The sequence below is a fragment of the Passer montanus genome, unplaced genomic scaffold, assembly GCF_014805655.1.
Source record: "Passer montanus isolate IOZ18808 unplaced genomic scaffold, ASM1480565v1 scaffold6, whole genome shotgun sequence".
Taxonomy (NCBI): Eukaryota; Metazoa; Chordata; class Aves; order Passeriformes; family Passeridae; genus Passer; species Passer montanus.
This window is the reverse complement of record NW_024371037.1, coordinates 259390-278140: the sequence shown is the minus strand read 5'-3', so window position 1 is coordinate 278140 and position 18751 is coordinate 259390. Positions and strand designations below refer to the sequence as shown.

At 43.8% G+C, this 18751-nt stretch overlaps 1 protein-coding gene across 7 annotated transcripts in view; it reads left to right on the top strand.

Moving 5' to 3' along the window:
- CELSR1 (cadherin EGF LAG seven-pass G-type receptor 1) overlaps positions 1-18751 on the top strand; it is a 164940-nt gene that overhangs the window by 96331 nt on the left and 49858 nt on the right. For all 7 annotated transcript variants that reach the window (XM_039726848.1, XM_039726846.1, XM_039726842.1 and 4 more), the window contains exon 5: positions 495-583. In XM_039726848.1, coding sequence (XP_039582782.1) covers positions 495-583 — 89 coding nt within the window. The remainder of the gene's footprint in view (positions 1-494; positions 584-18751) is intronic.

Sequence of the window (18751 nt, the reverse complement as noted above, 5' to 3'; positions counted from 1 at the left end):
ACTGAAAGGCTGCCAATAATTTCATTAATCACTGGTAAAATTTTGCTGAGCCAAAGGTTACCATGGGATTTGTACTAGAATACCTCTGCATTTCACTTTCTCATCTCTAACAGGGAGTAGCTTCCCTTCCCTGAGAAAATATTCCATCACAATACCTATCATACCAAAAAAGTGCTTTTGGCAAAAATGCAGAAAAATTAATGCACATTTCTCCCTCAGTTGATCACTTCAGCAACAGCTGAATCTACCCAATGCATCTGCTACCACGCTTTGCAGAAGCAGGATAAAAAAGAACATAATTCACCCAAATGTGCTAGAAGCTGGTTTGTGTGCACCAGAGTAACTTCATGAAACTGGGCAGATTTATTGTCTTGCAGGACAAACCCAAATTCCTCCCTGATGAAGCAAGGTGGCTGCATCCTGTGCCCAGTGAGAATCTCTCTGTGTTTCTTGCAGTGATGGTGACCCATTTTCCCCTCTGCCTGTTTTTGCAGGGGAGACAACCACGACAGTGGCCCCGTTCATTGCGGGAGGGGTCAGCGACGGGCAGTGGCACTCGGTTCAGGTGCAGTACTACAATAAGGTAAGGCTAATTGTGTTGGTGATAACCCTGCTATTTATACAGCAACAGAGGCATGGGTCAGCTAGCTCTGACCTGACATATGCAGGTGACCTGTTTTATTTGTTTCACCAGGCACGTTGGTACAGCTCTGCACAAATGGTACTGGTCTTGCTTACCTTGCCTGGGACAAAAATTCTCTCATAGGACTTTTGAGTTTTGACCCAGGAAGGCAAAACTACATGTAGTACATTTTTTTTGGAAGTACTCCTAGGGAAAGCTTCATGTACTTGGAACTATTTTCACTTTTAGTTTTTTAAGCTGTTATAAGTGTATCTAACCAACTGATTCACTTGTATCTTGTTAAAAAATTGTGTTATGCAGGAGCCTTCAATGTAATAACTACCAGCCAGTAGTGTAGAATTTTCTGAAACAAAGAAAATTCTTTCCTATAGCTGTCTTTTCTTGTCAAATGACGAGTTTAGCTAGCGCTAGCTTCTCTGGTTTGGAAAATATGATTATTAAAGGGTTCATCGCTTTCAGTAATAAAGCACTGTCTTACTAAGTAATTTTTTGTCTGCTGTATAAAAAGATACACAAGAGAAACTCAAGAGTTGTCACTGCATGGCACTCGGACGTGGACTTTGCAGTCCCTGTCCCTCAGCTGCCACTGACCCACACAAGGTCAGTCAGACTAACTAAAAGGATTGCAGGCTCTCTGTGCAGAGCAGCCATTTCATGACTAACCACAAAGCAGGCTTTTAGAGTGTACAGTGTCACTATTTACAGGTAGATGTCAAAGATCTTCTACAAACCATAACAAAAATTAGAGTTCATTTAGTGACTAAGAAGCATTGCTTTTAAGTCTGACATGATAGCATTTTAGGGGAATCACATAAGGAAATAGAGAAGCATTGTTGGCTGTTAAAAAGGAAATGGGATACTGGTGTAGGAAGCTGAATGGAAGATGGAGGATTAATATGATCGGCAAGTTTTTTATTTCCCAGTGCTGCATCCTTTCATCACAGTTTGTGTGGCAGTTTGAATGGGAGGATTAAAAATTTATTTTGACTCCTAGATAGGATCTCCTAGCCTAAGGATATTTTATTTAGGTAGTAAAAAGCTTTCTATTAGTATTTTATATTTAAAAAAAAATTAAAACTTAATGAAGGTTTGTGCTTAATACATGCAATATACTCTCTGCTATCTGGAGCCCAGAGAAATAGGAGTGAAACTCAGTGTGTTGCTATGCATGCATCTGTGGACACTGTGAAGCTCTTCTGCTGTTTCCATGTGTTCATATTTGTTAGAGGATTACTCTGGCAGAGTGCACAGCACTTGCTGAGGCAGTGGAGGGACACTCCAGCTTTCTCCTGGGCACAGCTGCAGGGAGAGCTGCTGGACCAGCTCACTGAAGTGCCAAGGAACAGATAAGGGGCCTGAGCAGCAGAGGAACGCTCTTTAAAAGGCAAAGAGATCTGACACAGATGTTAAAAATAAACCCCTGCCTCATTTTCAGGGCTTGCTGTGGTTCAAGCAGACTGGTAGGTGAGCCATGTTAGCAGCTGGTGTTTTCTCGTTGTTAACACATATGTCCTGTCATCATTTTCTTCTTCTGCCCCAGTTTTTTGAAGTGAAATGAGCCAGTCTCCACTGAACAGGACAAAATTCAGGGCAGAGAGGGAGAGCAGAGGGAAACACCAGGAAACACTGCTGACTTCACTGCCTTTGCCACTTGTGTGACATGAAAGTGATGAAAAGCAGGGTCACTGTGTGGAGAGCTGCACTGCGCCCTTTGCTGTCCGTGTGAGAGACTGAGGTCATCACCTTCCCCTTTGCAGCATTTATTGCAGGATGGTTAAATTTGGGCTGGAGGGGGGAGCTCAAACAACACCACTGAGTAAATGGCACAAGTAGGATATGCTCACCAGTATGGACTCAGTGTGCTCTCAGCACTTCCCAGCACATCTGAGAATTGCAGATGTCGCACCAGCTCTCCAGCAGTGGAAGAGAGAGTGGGTGCTGCAGGGCAGTAACAGCTGGAGGCAGCTCTGCAGCCCTGCCTGCCAGGCTGTCCCCACACCCTGCCCCAGGGTTAAGCCTTCACCTCGGCTGGTATTTGTTTGTACAGCAGTTTCTCAGCTACTTCATGTTTTAACAAAACTGGAAGTAAAGTTCCTGTGAGGAGACTGAAAAGACAGGGACAATTTAGGGATTTGAGTTGTGCCAAGATAAATGGGATGCTGTGTCTAAACTTGACACAGTTGAGATGTTTGAATAACATAGTACCAAAACTCATGAGTTGCCTTAAACTGTGCACACATATTAATTCGCAGGTATTGCATCCTTCCACTCTTTCCAGAATCCTACTGCAGTGTCAGTTCGTCATCCCAAGGCTACACAGCCCCTTTGTTCTGCTCAGACACTGCATAACCTTTCTGAGCATGCAGAGCTCCCCTGGGCTGTCTCCCTCCTCCCTGTCTCTGGCTCATGTTTGATCCTCACCTTCTGGACTCTCCTCCCTTCTGTCTGCCTCTGTCTTTTCCTGGCAGCAGGGCCACATGGGCTACCTTCACCAGCATCCCTTTGGTGCTCCTCCCCCCTTTTTCCATTCTGCTGTTTGCCTGGGGAGCTTCTGGTCTTTGCTCCTTTTTAGACATCTCTTGCCAATGGCATAATCATCATCACAGATATCCTTAGAGATCCAATTTATTGATTTGTCTTTCTTGCATTAAAAAACTTCAGCAGCAACTGTTTTCGTAATAGACACATTCTGGTGATATCCAAAGTCACCCTGCACAAAGTCAGTTTGCTAATAACCATAATGAAATGAGAAGCAAGTGTAGAAGTGACTCCTGTAAAGTATTTTCTGTACTTAGCTCAGAAGTGATGTGCTTGGTAATATTTATCTTTATTGTTGTTGAAAAATAGGTTTAGAATTAACAAATAGAATTAACTACTTAGAATTAACTAATATCATGGAGGTCCCCTGCCATTTGGGGCCAAACACTGGAGCCTCATCAGTAAAAGGTAAGTCCAGAGCTTGCTTTGCTGTGCTGTGTTTGCAGAAAGGCATCAAACCAGTTCTCTGTCAGTTCAAGCAGTTCAAGTATTTGATGCTTTCTTACCAACCCTGCTATGTGCCAGTACCATAAAACATTGCAGTAAGGAAACAGATTGTATCAGAGGAAGGGAAGCAATGCCATTTCATTTACTGTGTAGTGATGGAAATGGATGCTCCCTACATTGGAGGAAACCAGCTGGTTTCAGTAGAAGTGCCTGAGGGAAGCACATGGAACTTGTACTAAGTGTTGGCTCTGTATTGAATTTCTGGAAGGGAAGACATCAAGGGGGAGGAATTAGAAGTTGTGAGACAGCACAAGTGAACTAGGAGTGTTTTATAACCATTATCTAGTTTCAGTTCTATATTAGAAGTTTTTCAGGTTGCCAGTAGCAAAGTATCAGTTTACCTGTTACTTGCCATTATAGATGTTTGATGACAGTGGGGAAGAGAGGAAGGCCACTTGCTGACTCTGATAGCTCAAACACATTATTTAGTGGGGTCCTGATCTTGCAGCCATTAAAGTCAATGGGAGGTATTGAATTAAAGGTAACCTGTGTGTGACCTGCTTTCTCAAGAGGTATATATTAATAAGAAATTTAGAAAAAATGGAATTAAAAATTATTTTGGAAGGAAAGGTGGAAGGAGAGGGAAGAGTTCAGCCTGGTAAATAAAACTGATTAAAAATAGTAGAAACAGCCTGCTGCCTGTCCACAGCACAGCTGGTGTAAGGAGCAGCAGCAATGTCAGCTGCCCTATTTGCCTCAGTACTACACTTCCTTCCCGGGTGATGAGAATATAGTCAGCCTCTGATGGAGTTTGGTCCTCATCCTTTGGCTCTTCTGAGCCTGCCAGAATTAGTGACAGTGACCAGGTTTAGCTGTGCTTGGAACTTGTTTGGAATAGGAACAATCCCATGTTTGATGGTGATGATGCTCAGTAGCAATGGCATCACATGAACTGGCTGGCATTCACTGCACATACAGGATCATGTATGATTGTAGGTTGTACTTGGAACAGCAGATTTTACTGAACCCAGTAGTGAGTGGTGTTTTTAATTAAGTGCAAAGTTCAAGCCACTCTCCCAAACTCCTGATAGAAACACAGTTTTGTTCAGCATTTGAGATATACCATCAAACTTATGTTAATGTTTTACCTGACTCATTACCTCAGGGTAGAATTCATCATTTGGCACAACATAAAAATATTTTCAGTATGGACATGTTCCTTTAATTATAGAGGAGCATATACCTGTATATTTGTATTTATATGCTCTGTATATTATGTGTTACTTATACATATATGACATCCAAGCTGTTTAAGGATGTTACTGTTCTGTAGGCAGAAGGTCCTTCTGCATCTCTTTAAGTGAGCACAAGATAATTTTACCTCAATGATAGAAAACATGAGAAAAGCACATAGAAACAAGCTCTCAGTGAGTGTCTGATGTGCAGTGCAGTAATTCTGGGGGATAGGATGAACAAAGCCCTGAATGACTCACTGGATCACTCAGAAAAGGAACAACTTCTCTGTGTTGTTAGGCAGTGCCTGTGGTGGGATCCACTTCCATGGTCAGGAGGTGTAAAATGGTGGATGCCTAGGAGAGTGTCTCCACTGTACTGGCCTCTTGAGCCTACAGTCTACTAGGATGAGCTATTCAGAACAAATATTACTGTTTTCCCATTACTGGGATGAGGTTTCTTCTCATATCTGGTAATCAATAGTAAGCTGCTGTTTTTTCTCTCCCTCCTTGAATGTCTTTGATTGAGACATGCCATGGTTTTTGTTTCATGTCTGTCTTGGGAGTAGCCCACCCCTTCAGAGTGATTACAGTTAGTAGGGACCTGCTGACTCTCATCCCTGTGTGCTTCCCACCCTGCAGAACCCAGACCTGCACTTAGCCTGAAGACAGCTGCCGGACTAAACAGGCAAATTCCTCAGTTAGAGATAAACTTGAAAGACGTGAGGGCTGCTTAGGGTTGATCTTCGGTGTGTTGTGAATTCAAAGAACAGGAGATGCACTGCTCTCAATTAGCTTCACATATGAATTCAAAAATTTCCTGCCTGTGGTAAGTGATGGTTTCTCTTGAGTTAACTGGCCTTCATCTGAGGCAAGCTGCAGCTTGAATATCACCGAAGACTGAGTTAATACTGTAGAGATTTAGCTCTCAGCCCACTCATGCACTAGAATTTGCTAGTACCTTCCCATCTCATGGAGGTTTTATCCCTCATCCACTGGCTGAAAGCTGTTTACAGTGCCAGAACACCCTGTGTTTCTGTGCCAAGTCCCACACTGTACCTTATTTTCCATACCTTAGGTGGGTACAGCAGCTCTCCCCTTGTGCTTGCTCAGCAGGTGAGTGAGTGGGTGGGTGGGAAGACAGCTCCCTCTCTCACCTGGAGGCTCCTCAGCCAATGCTGATCCTGAAAGTTTATTTTACCATGCCCCCACAGCTGTGTGTAGCATCATAGAGCTTATTTTTTGAAGTCTGCATCCACAAATCCTCCATACTATGGATCACTAGTAGTGCCCACAGACTGCCTGTTGATGCCAGGGATAGCCTCTGGGCAAAACCCACTATCTCCATATCTGGGACACCTCAGTGAGCCCATTTGTTCATGCCATCTGAGTGGTGGCTCTGCAGCACTGTTGGACAGAGCTTGTGTGCCCTGCTGTGATCCAGATGAAGCTGTGTGAAGCTGAGGGTCTTAAGGATGGTGTGGATTTGGGACTGCTGCCAGCTCAGGTAGACTTGGGATGAAGCTCTTCACAACAGAGAAACAGATCTTATCTGCACTTGCTCGGGACAGGATAAAGTGGAAGGAAGGAGGGTCATGGAGGAAAAGTCAGGAAGAAAAAAAGCAATTCCAGGCTAGGTCAGGGTTTCATATGATGTCATATGGAAGTTCTGTGAATATAGGTGTCCTTTAAAGAGGCATAAATTAAGACCATACCTGAAGATAGTATCTGTCAATGCTCTTAATGTTAAAACAAAAAGCATCTGCTGTTCAGAACCACCCACCTTCACTCCATGTACACTCTTCATCTCCATGTGCATTTTTTGTCATGCCCAGGTGTGCTGGGTTTGGCTGAGATAAAGTCAACTTTCTTCACAGTAGCTAATATGGGCTGTGTTTTGTATTTGTGCTGAAGGCAGTGTTGGTAATGCAGGGACATTTGAGTTGCTGCTGGGCAGGGCTTACACAAAGTCAAGGACTTTTCTATTCCTCAGACTGCCCCACCAGTGAGGAGGCTGGTGGTGCACAAGGAGCTGGGAGGGGACAGGCAGGACAGCTGACCTGAGGGGTACCCCATGCCATATGATTGAAGGGAAGAAGGAGGAATGGGGGGATGCTCACGGTGATGACGTTTGGCTTCCCAAGTCACCGTTACGTGTGATGGAGCCCTGCTTTCCTGAGGATGACTGAATGCCTTCCTGCTCATGCGAAGTGGTGAATGAATTCCTTGTTTTGCTTTGTATATGCACAGCCTTTGCTTTACCTATTAAGCTGTCTTTATCTCAATCCACAAATTTTCTCACTTTTACCCTTCTGATTCAAGCAGTTGTGTGGGGCTTAGCAGATTGAGACTTTTTATAATTCCTCTATAAGGAGGAAAGACCTTGAAATAAAAAATGCAATATTTACCTGGCAAGCTTGGATATGTAAAGGGAAGGTTACTGGATTTGGGGTTTGCTGAGTTTTTGCATTTCTGGGGAACTAAGGATGTGTCCCCCCATTTTCTAAATGAAGCAGAAAAATCAGCCAGTTGCAAAGTACAGTCCTGTACAACCCCTGTATTTCTTATACTCTTGCATGCGTTATGTCTGCCACTCGTTGGCAGAATTATCTTCAGGATTATCTTTACAGCAAATCTCTAACTTTCATCACTGCCTTTGTTTTACTAGAGCTTCTGTTTTGATTCTGGGAGCTCATGTCACACAACAGCCTAACAGTGGCCAGAGGCAGAGCACTGCTGAGTAACTTGAGGATGTATATGCAAAACTTTTATTTTAAAAACTTGGGTCCACCCCTGTTCTCCCACCCAGGAGCCAGCTGAGACCGTTTCATGCAGCCACCCGTCACCAAGGGGGGTGACACAGTCATACCCCAAAAATCAAGATCTACAGGGCTGTGTGTTGTTGTAGTTGTGGGCAACTGCAGCTTGGTGGCCACTTGCAATCCCCTGACATGGACAAGCGGGAAGTGCTTTTTAATCCCAGGGCACAAGTGGCACAGGCAGTCGCAGGCAGTGGGAGTGGTGCAGCTCTGTGCTGGAGAGGTTAATGTAGCAATTTGTTTTCAATTTTGGTGTCCTGCACCTCTGGATGAGTGCAGCAACCTCTGACAGTCTGCTGCAGAGACAAGCACAGACCCTGTGCCTCTGGCACACGTGCCCCTGCACGAGGTGCCTTTGGAGCTGACAGATAGGTTATCTCGTTTCCTTCTGAAAACACAGACCTTCTCTGATGATGGCAAATTTGCCTGTTACGGAAATATATTCCATATCCAGGACTGACAATTGATTTTGCCACTTTGCCTTGGGAAAAAAAAAAAAAAAAGGCAGAGTGTCTTTCACTACAACATTGTAGTGAAACTCAGACTGTGACAATTGTGCCAAAAAACAAGGATGGCACTGGGTACTCCTTTCTTTCCTGTAAAGGGAACTTGTCCTTGTTAGATTGGGTTCCAGCACTCTGTTGCCCTAGGACCAACAGGCAGCATCACGCAGTAGCTCAGCACAGGCTTCCCTGTGCCACCCCACTCCCACCTCGTGCGAGCATTCCAGCACAAACACCTTGTTTGCTCAGCTCTTGGTCTCCCTGCTGAGCCTGCCAAGGAGGCTGCCAGCACTGCGGGTGATTTATGAGGCAGGCACATGCCTGCAGCTGAATAGGGATTGCCAGCTCCTTGGAGAAAAGCCACATAGCTGCCACCAGCTAGGCATAACTTTAGTCATTGGACCCTGGGTGAAAGACACTGCCCTCACAGTATCCAAGACACCACCCAGTATCGTTTACTTCTGAATCTGAACGGTCAGGAAAAGTGGTTGGCGATTAAATTCTTAGATGGGTATTTGGTATTGCCCTTGTGCTGAGGAGTACCTCTCACACCAGAGCAGGATTGCCCAGCTAAGTGCTGAGTTTTGTAACTTGGTTGGAAAAGACAGACTGCAACAGAAGTCAAATAACTGGAAAAACAATTAGCAATAATGTTTGGGTATGACTTATGCAAATGTCTATCACTGGTGACATCGGAGCAGATTTAATTGTGATCTGAGGGAGAATTTTTGAAGTTAATCCTCTTGGTGGCTTCCAGACTAATTTGTTAAGGGATTGAGGGAGATTTTCTAAATAAACAATGCAGTTGTTGAAGATTATAGTAATGCCACTGTTGATCAGATGTGGCACTGCCAGAGTTTGGATTTTGCTGGCTCAAATTGATGTGCTGTGTTTACAGCATTTGTGATTGACACAGACCTGTTCCAGCATTGCTTGGTATTGTCTGATAAAGAAAAATGCAGAACAGTAATTGCCATGTCAAGCAAACCACGGAGGTGGAGAGGTACTGGAAATACTGAAAATGTTATTTACTTAGGAGCACCCTACTTCTCTGAGCATATTTTTCCAGAAGGAAATAGAATTTTGTGGCATTTCAAAACCTAAATTCATAATATTTCTAAGAAATGCCAATATATCTTTTAAAGGCTCTTCTAAGTGTGCAAGGCAAAGTGCATTACAATGTAGTGCTTCCTCTTAAAAGAAACCACGGATTCTTAAGATTTAACCATATTTCTTCCAATGTTCTCATTTCCTTGCCACCTATCTCGTTGTGAATTGTTTAATAGCAGAATGTACAGCAGGGTCTAGAGGTCAGTGGTGTTACAGCAAGGAGGAGGTGGTGGATGGTGCTAACTTCCAGCAGTGTGGATGGTACACCTCACCAGATCATCAATTTGTGCTGGATGCCTTTCCTTCTACGGCATTTTCATGGGATCAAAAGTTCTGCCATGGCTTATGCACAGGGAGGCTTGCAGGACACCAAAACCACAGGGAGCATGACCACAGTCAATTCATTAGCTCAAGTTTTTGAGGACTTAGCTGTACTTACCCATGTAACTGGGGGGCCTGTTCTTCACAGAGAAAGGGTTTCTTCACAGGGTTTCTTCAGCTTTACAAGAAAAAAAGCATTTCAAGTGTAAAAGTAATTTTCTTTTCTAGCCACAACCAAAATTTTTAAGCAGCATCCTGAGAAACATTCATGTTTAATTTACTTCTCAGCTCAAATGGGTAAGGAAATTTGACTGGAATACCAAGGTGGTTAGCCAGAAGAAGGTTATGAAGTTTTTTTCACAACTCTCTTACAAGAACAGAAGTTGCTATATCAGCAGATTATTGTTCTTTTTGGTGGGTAGGCTTGTATACTTGTGAAAGATGTGGTAGGTAGTGCTGGAGGCTCATGTACAATAGGAGAATATGAGGAATTTGTAGCTATGCATTTGTATAACTTATCTATATTTTTGGTGCTACTGGGCATGGCCATTTAAAAAAACCCTAGCAATTAAAATATCAAGCAGCTAGAGGAAGGAAAGAAATTAGATTTTCATTACTGAATGCATTCTGCATTTTACATTTAAAGTTCAGAATGTGTTCTAGTCAAACACATAAAATATGTTCTTCGTGTCTGAATGCAAAAAATGTAATTTCCCACATGCTCAGAACTCAATTTTTAAAATGCCATGAGAAAAGGTAATCTCAGAAAAAATAGTTCCTTTTATGAGTCATTTCCTGGTTTTCTGGCTCATGATTCATATGCTCACATCCTTGCTGAGGTCAAATTCACCAAATCTTCCACCCAAATCCAGAGGATCATTGATGAAAGTCCTCTAGGTGAGAACATAGATTTGCTGTATAGAAACAGAACCTTGACAGATTCTGATTAGAATTAATATACCTGCCCACAGCTGTGATGTTCTTGCTGTGCCCTGAAATCTTTAAATCAAGCCAATATTTCCCTTTCTAAAGGAACATTTTCGCTGGGGTGCAAGTGATGTTATTGAGCAGGACTCACTGGGTTTTGTTCTGTGGTTGTATAAAGCAAAAGACTGATTAGATGAGAACATGAGTCCCATTGATTCAAAAAATGAGACAGAATCCTGTGAAAACCTGTCTGGAGTTCCAGCCTGCAGTATTGCAGGTGGAAAGCTTAGAGAGAACAGAATTGTTGCTGCACATGTACCCCTTTCTTACACACTTCCACAGCATCTACCACTCCCTCCGTGGGACTTTGGCCTGGCCTATGGCAACCATTTACATTCCTAACATCTCCTGAAAAGCACTGGAGGGCTGCCTGGCTAATATTTACTTTTTCTTGCTCTGGCTGGTTGTGGAGCCCTTGCAGGTGTTAGTGGGTGTAAAGGGGTGGGGGTGGGCAGCTGATCTGCCCTTGTGGAACAAAGCTATGTGAGCCTGGACTTTAAAAGTCCCTCCCTGCAATTCCACCGATATTTATTCATGTGGATTTCAATTAGTAATTGTTTTTGTTGGTGTTTTGTTTGCTTTTTTTTTCTGGTGGAGGGTAAGTGTGAAGTGATTGATATCTGGGAAAGGAAATCAGGATTTGGCTGTGGAGCGACATTCCATTGTCTTGACACAAAATAACAAATAACTCACCTCTAAATTTGTGTCTCGGGAAATTAAAGTGTAAAGCAGTGAAAGTCATGTGGAGGTCATTGAGATGTAAAGTGTGACCTGCTCCCCAGCACTGAGTAGCTCAGCTCTCAGTGACAGCTTTGAGAAATCTCTCCAGTGACTGGGGCAGGGAGGGAAAACATGTACCCAGTGCCTGGCTTGTTCTCTCCCCCGCCTGCTTTTTGGAACTGTTGCTCTCACAGAGTTTGCAAACACCACCTGAAAACTCTGGTCGTTGTGGTGGTGATTTTATATGCAAACACAAACAGTAACTTTTCAGAAAACATCTGCACAGTAAGGGACCATGTCTTGGCAAAACCAGCCTGAGTCCTTCCTCTGTTGGAAGCCTCATCTTTGTCAGGGCTGTTCAGTATTTACTCTTCTCACATCACCCAGGTTTTAAAGGCTTAACTTGTGTGCCCATCTAGGGTGCACACCCCACATCTGAACTGGTGTCAGCTGTGTGGCTTTTCCCCCTGGTGTGGGCCTCTCGGGTCATTCTGGGGAGCAATGCTCCTGAGCCCAGTTTGCTCAAGCCATCTGACACCTCTGCACTGCAAAAACCCCAAGGCATTTAGTGGCACCTCCCAAAATGGTGATTTTCAGCTCCTCCTGAAGGCTAAGGAGATGTCAGAGACCTCCATGAGACCTGGCACAATCTGAATGGTCCTTGGCTCACCCTAAGGCTCTGAGGACAGTGCTTGAAGGCTGTGCTCTGCAGCCCAGCCTGGCAAGGCCTTGCTCAAAGCCAAGGAGTCATTGGAATGGAGCCTCAGGAATTTGGTGCGAGTTCTTTGAAGTGCACTGTTATCACAATTAAATCATGTAGTAAATTACAGCAGCTCCCTGATTTGCAGTAACTTTTCAGGTATTTTGGATCTGTCTGTGTAGTGAGAGGAAGCAGCACTTTGCAGTTACCTGGCCTTGGAGAAGTCTCTGTGTGCCAGGAGACCCTCACAAACATCCAGCCACGGGGGCAGGGAGAGAGCCCGTAGAAAAGTGTGGGATCCCTGGATGTCATAGGTAGAAATGTGACTCCATTACCCACACTAAGCAGCAGTTTGCTTGGCTAGGTGTCACCAGGGATTTGTCCAGAAAGGGGTTAGTTGCTGTGCATAAGTGTCATAGGTATTTTTTGGACTCTGAGAGCAGCCACATTGACATCCTGGATGCAAAAATATGTCATAGACTTACAAGATTTATAGAAAGCAAAAAAATATTTCAGAATGGTTCTTTGGCAGGTAGATAGGGACAATTGGCAAAGGGAGAAGGATTTGCTGAACTGGAAGAGGATGGCAGGGGAAGGAGAGCAAGGGGACTCTTCCAGCATCAAAGGATATGTTCTTCTTTCCCAGCTCTCAAAGGTGCTGGAGAACATCCTTGTAGGTGGAGAGTGAGACAGCAAAATAGGCAGAAAAAAGGTTCAGAGGGCAGTAAAGGTCAGGGAGAAGGGACATCAGCCACAGGGGCAGTTCAGCATGAGGAAATGGCTGCAGAGGAAGGACAAGGGCACCCACAGCAGCAGAGCACTGTGGTGAGTGCTGTCTCTCACATGGAAAACTGAATGTTGTCTTGAGGAGAGAGAGAATGGTCTCTTGACAGCCAAAACAGGTCTGTCTTGCTGTGTCACTGATTTAGTCTCAAAGAGCTGAGAAGCATCTGGGAATACACATTTGAGGACAAAATTTCCATTTGCAGACAGGGAAAACTCATCTTCCCATCAGCACTACAGCAGCCCTTGCCAAAATTAGTCAAAACTAAGAATATACCCTTTGCAGTAGCTGGATGATATTTGTGAAGATCCTGGTGATGCTGTAGAGGCAAGGAGCATATCTGGATCCCATGCCTGTGCAACCATGGCTTTTCACAGCCCTGCTGTGCCATTGCCACATGTTGTGACAGGAGGGGCTGCTCCCCATCTCTGCCCCAGCACTGGAAGAGCGGCAGCAATTCAGGCAGTGCCATTCACTAGTGCCAGGTCTCATAGCTGTGCTGAAAGCCTCCTGCTTTAAATATCAAAGTTTAGCCTCTGGATGCAGCCCTAAAGGAGATAACAAATCAGGCCAGTAAAACTCGCTTGACTTTGTGGGCCAGCCCAGATCCTGATGATTGGCGTTGCAGGGCGTTTCTCTAGGAAAAGAAACTGGTCTGATGGCTTTTCAGGATTTGCATTTTTTACTCACTGATGGGAAGCTCTTTGCTATTCCTTTTCACTGTCACAGCCTCTCATGTTTCTGTACAGACTTGAGCCAAATTTGTATAAAGAAATGCCATTAAAATATTCAGTGAATAAAGGGGATACATACATCAAAGAAGTAAGGGGGTTATGTGAAATGACTTGTCCTGCCTTTCCCTGGTGACTAATCAGGATCTGTTCTTCACACCGCCTGTCTTCAAGGTGCTCTGGAAATCTGCAAGGGGAAACTCTAGAAAACAAAGATTACCGTAGTGGTTTCTGTAATCTGGCCTGATTGATCAGAGCGGTCTGCAAGTCCATGCTAAGCTCCCCTGGCATTTCCTAGTCTCTCCCCCCAGGACTGTGAGCAGTGTGCTTTCCCTGTTTATTCTTTCCTGTTTATTTATTTATTTTCCTTGCCGGGGGTGGGGGGCTGGGCTCCGGCAACTTGTCCAGGGAGACCGCCGCTGCCATGGGCCCTTAATGAGCTTTTTGAGCAGTGAAGCAGCACAGCATGGCCTGGGAACGGCCGGGGCTCCTCCCTTGCCCGCGTCGGAGCGGGAGCAGTGGCCGGCGGGTTAACGAAGCCGCCGGGGCTGGCGGGCGGCCTAATGAGCGCCGGGAGCCGGGCAGGGCCGCCCGGCAAGGCTGCAGCCCGGCACAGCCTCCTGGAGCAGCCTGCTGCAGCACCCAGGGCCTCCTGCAGCACCCAGGGCCTCCTGCAGCACCCAGGGCCTCCTGCAGCACCCAGGGCCTCCTGCAGCAGCCTCCTGCAGCACCCAATGCCTCCTGCAGCACCCAATGCCTCCTGCAGCACCCAGTGCCTCCTGCAGCAGCCTCCTGCAGCAGCCTCCTGCAGCACCCAATGCCTCCTGCTCCATTCCCCCCGTTATTACTGCATCTGGAAGCGTTAAAAAGCAAAGAGCCCCTCAAGGTATAAGGCATTTTCCACCCAGCACTTTTGCGGGTGGTGGGGTCTGAACCAGCGAGTTAACAATGAAGAGGAGAGTATTTAAAAAAATAACAAGGAAACAGATTCTTTTTAACCTTTAACCACTCCAAATGGCCAATAAATCATTAGCTACTAATTAACAAAAACAGAAGGGTAACTTACTGTCTGGTAAGCAAACTCTTGGAATCACTGAAAGGCTGGCACTGACCTCAGGATGGCTTTTCTTCTTACACTTATTAAAAAGACAAACAAGCCAAGCTCTGAATATTAAGCTATGCCATGCAAAGCATTTTGCGAGAAGACTGCCTAAAATAAATGTATTTTTAATGTGTACAGTGAGCTGGGCAAATGCAGAATTTACAATATGCAGCATCTGACCCCCAAGAAATTAGGTCTCCTCCTGGTGCCAAGTGTAACAAGGTAGTTGTGTCTCATCTGAAAGCAGCACTGGTTTGCATTTTCTAAGTCTTGGCCGTACTTACAGTCTGCTGCTGAAGCATCTCCTCAGCTCCTTCAAAAGACTCAGGGGGGTGGCTGAAGCAGGGGGAAGACCTCCTGGGCAGGGTTTGGGCTGCAGAGCACAGCTTTCAGCCTGAACTCAGGGAATATCCCTTATGTTGGAGCACTCTCTGATGGCTGACCAAAATCACTCTCCCTCCTCCCATCTGTGAGAAAAGTCAAGTGGCAAGTTTTTATCTAGGAATGGAAGTTGGAAAAAAGTTTTCTGGTGGAGGAAATGATTGTGAGACCTCTGGAACAGGCTATTATCTTGCAGATAAACTAATAAAAGGGTGAAATCCAGAAACCTGAGTGTCACCATTGCTGCTGACTGACTAAACAAACATTTGATCTTTGCAGTATTACTATTACATGTACAGATACTATCTCGTCTGGTTTAATTTAAAATAAGTCTGCCAAGGATTGGACTACTTGCTTAAACCTCTCCAGCAGTTTTGCATCCTGACTTGGAAGCAGTAGGACATATGATCTAAAATACAAGGGTTAAGTGTTTAGGACAAGGGCTCCCATTGTCTGTTGATCTGTATGTCTTTTCCATTCACTGTGCATCGTTACACCAGCTGTGTCTTTAATAAGTAACTGTGTGGGCTCTCACAGTTCAAATATTTACTTAAACATAATAGAGAACCCAAACGAAACTGAGATACATGAGAATTTCCACCTCTGATGTTCACAGTGGATTTGTGCAGTAGATTTGCAAACTATAAACAGATGCGTTTTGATGACTTTCTCTCCTCTGTCTGGTCTCCACTTATAAAACACAAGTTCACAGATTAAGCTTCTCAGGGTTTTTCGCCTGGGAAAAGCTGCATGTCATTCTTACTGTTGAATTTATGGGGAGAACTCCAGATACTGCTCTGTAACCGAGTTTCACAAAAATCAGATTTGGCATCACTAGGAGAAAACCTCCAGAGTGGTGTTCTCTCACTGCAACCTGAGAAAGTCAGTGCAGGTGGCCAAAGGGAGTTTCATACCCTGTTGCAGCTCAGGAAGGTTACTCCTCCAGATCACTGCTGAGGACAGTAGATGAGTCTCACTGTTACCTCTGCTCTGGTCAGAAAGGGAGCTGCAATTTTCTGTAGTCACATTTTGCCTGTGACTCTCTCTGGGCAAAGGTGAACATCATGGGTTAGACATGAGATGGGAGATTGTCACTCACAGACCAGAACCACTGATCTTCATGAAAGCTCATTGAGGCAAAGTTTCATTACATTGTTTACAGTTTTAGGTACTAATTGCCATCATTTGAGGAACATAAATATGTTTCATCTTGGTTTAGAGATGGAGAAAAAGGTAGGGGACTTCTGCTGCCACATGTGGATCCTGAGACAGGACTGTTTCTTTCTCTTCTCCAAGTGACCCTATATGTGACTATAATATAAAAACACAAGAGTCAGTATAAAAAACAAATTTAATTTCATTATGGGATGCACAAAATGTTTGAAGAATCATCATGTGATGGTGGTAAAACACTGCAACACTCAGGGTTGCTTTTTCTTCCCTTCGAGTCCTGGAATAATGCACTTCTTTCACAGTTTGTTTAAGGGAGACCAGGTTTTCTCTCTGGCACTGTTTGGTACTTCTTCTTGCTACTCAGTGTTACAGCATGTGGTCTTTGAAATTTGAATCCCAACTTCTTTCTGGAGAAGCATTAACTGAAAAGGCAGCCTTTAGGGTTAGGCAGCGAAAGGTAAATTTTCAGCTCCATGAGCAGGAACTCAGTTACATGACTTCCATTACTATTAATGGGGGTCATGCTGGTAAATTCCTGTACACCACATTGCACATTTACTCATGAGTGCAGAATTGGCACAGCTAATGAAACTTGCCTTTTGGGTAGCATGTATTTCAGGAGATGGGTCTGACAGGCAGAAAGGACTGCTAAGTACCCAGATGAAAGTCTGGCTTTTAACTCCGTGAACATATTTCCAGAAAATAATAGTGTGAATTAATGCTGGTTAGTGTTAGCTGTTCCTACTGTTAGGGATCAGTCTTGCTCCAGCAGGATTTCATTGAGGCAAAGATCATGCCTGAAATGTGAATGTGTATGCTGTCATGTAGTGTTGGTGATTCACTTTCTGGTGCATTTTCCAAGTACTACTCACTGTTACTTATTTTCTTTCAAACACAGGCCAGTCCTCTGCTAACATGGGCTTCTATAATCATAAACAAATAAAGGGGTTTTTTATAATTTTCATCCCTGCTACTTTCCCAACGCTGATCCCTCCTATGGCTGAGCATCCCCTGGTGATTACCAGCATACATTACTCATGGGCATCTTATACCCCTTTTTCTTGTATTGTGTCCATTGCAGTGATGACATCTTGTTTCCAAAACTCTTCTCTAGCCTTTACTTTGCTAGGCTAAACATGCCAAGTCCATTTTGCCTGTTTGATATGGTAAACTTGCTCTGGCTGCTGTTCTGCGCACCTGCTGTAATTGGAAGGTATTTTTAGTAAATGAAACAAAACTGCCCAAACATTCCATCCTGTTCAGTGTTATGAAACTTTCCTCATATGCATCTGTGCAACAGCCCAGTGTTGTATTGCCTTTTTAACCTTTTAATCTCAGCATGGTTCCTCATTGTTTTGTAGTTAATTAGTAGGGTTGTTTTATTATTTTTCATCGTTCAGTGCTGAGAGTTTCAGAGTCTGCAATAGGAATTCTTGTCATCAGATCCCAAGTTTCGTGTTGTGGGATTAATTCTCTTTCTTGCATGCAACTATTCAAAGGGTTTTTTTAAAAAATGCATGATACATTAAATATCCTTTGAATCACCAGTAACTTATATTTAACATTAATCAAAGTATTTAATTAATAAAATCTGTTCTATGATTCATTGCTGAAGGAGCTCCTAACTTGGGCTTTCTCTGATAACGTCTTTTATTTATTTCTCATTATTTCAATTATAGTGTATTCCCTATGTTAGCTGTTGAGAAGATGAGTACTGTGTATTACTTGCCACATATTTTGAGATCTTGTCCCATAAATTCAGTCAGAAAATATCTCTTTCCTTTCCCAGTAACATATTCTTTCATTTTGGGAAAAACCTGTCAAATTCTGTCAAATGAGCCTTTTAACATGGTCAGATAATCACCTTGTGTTTGAACTAAGTATGCTTTGAACTGCCAATAGATTTCTTTTCATTCACTGCAATATTCCCTTTCTTCATGGTTCTGTGTGGTCATCAGACCCAAAGAGATGCCAGAGATCTGTACTGCAATGAGCAGTCAACATCTAGAGAAATACTTTTCAGTTTCTGTGTTAAATAAAAGTAGAAAAAAATCAATTTGCTACTGCAGCTAGTGACTGTGAAGGAGCAGCTGCAAAGTGCTGAGTCTCATCAGGTTGCAATCATGATTAACATTGGGCAGATCCCCCCTGCTGAGGGAATAAATACCCTGCCTTTGTCAAGGCTTCCATGTAAGAAACAATAGATTTTTTCAGTGAAGCACAAGAACATAAATGTTAATCGAATCATTCCTCTGAATGAATAGAAGTAGCACCCAGAATGTAAACATTTTAATTTTGGAAGGGAAGGTCTGCCTGTCAGTTGGTTAGTTTTCCATGTATTTTTTCATTTACTTTGAAAAGCTGCTCACTAACATTGGCATCATTGCATACAATAACATTTTCAGCACTCCAAATACATATGTTTCCTGTCTTTCCAAGCTAGGCAGTGGCAAAGTCCAGGGAGTATCGGAAAAAATAAAATCTGCCTTAATATCACTAAAGAGAGGTCAAGACCTTATACTGAATAACTGCCAAACTATGTGATCACATTGGTTCTTGG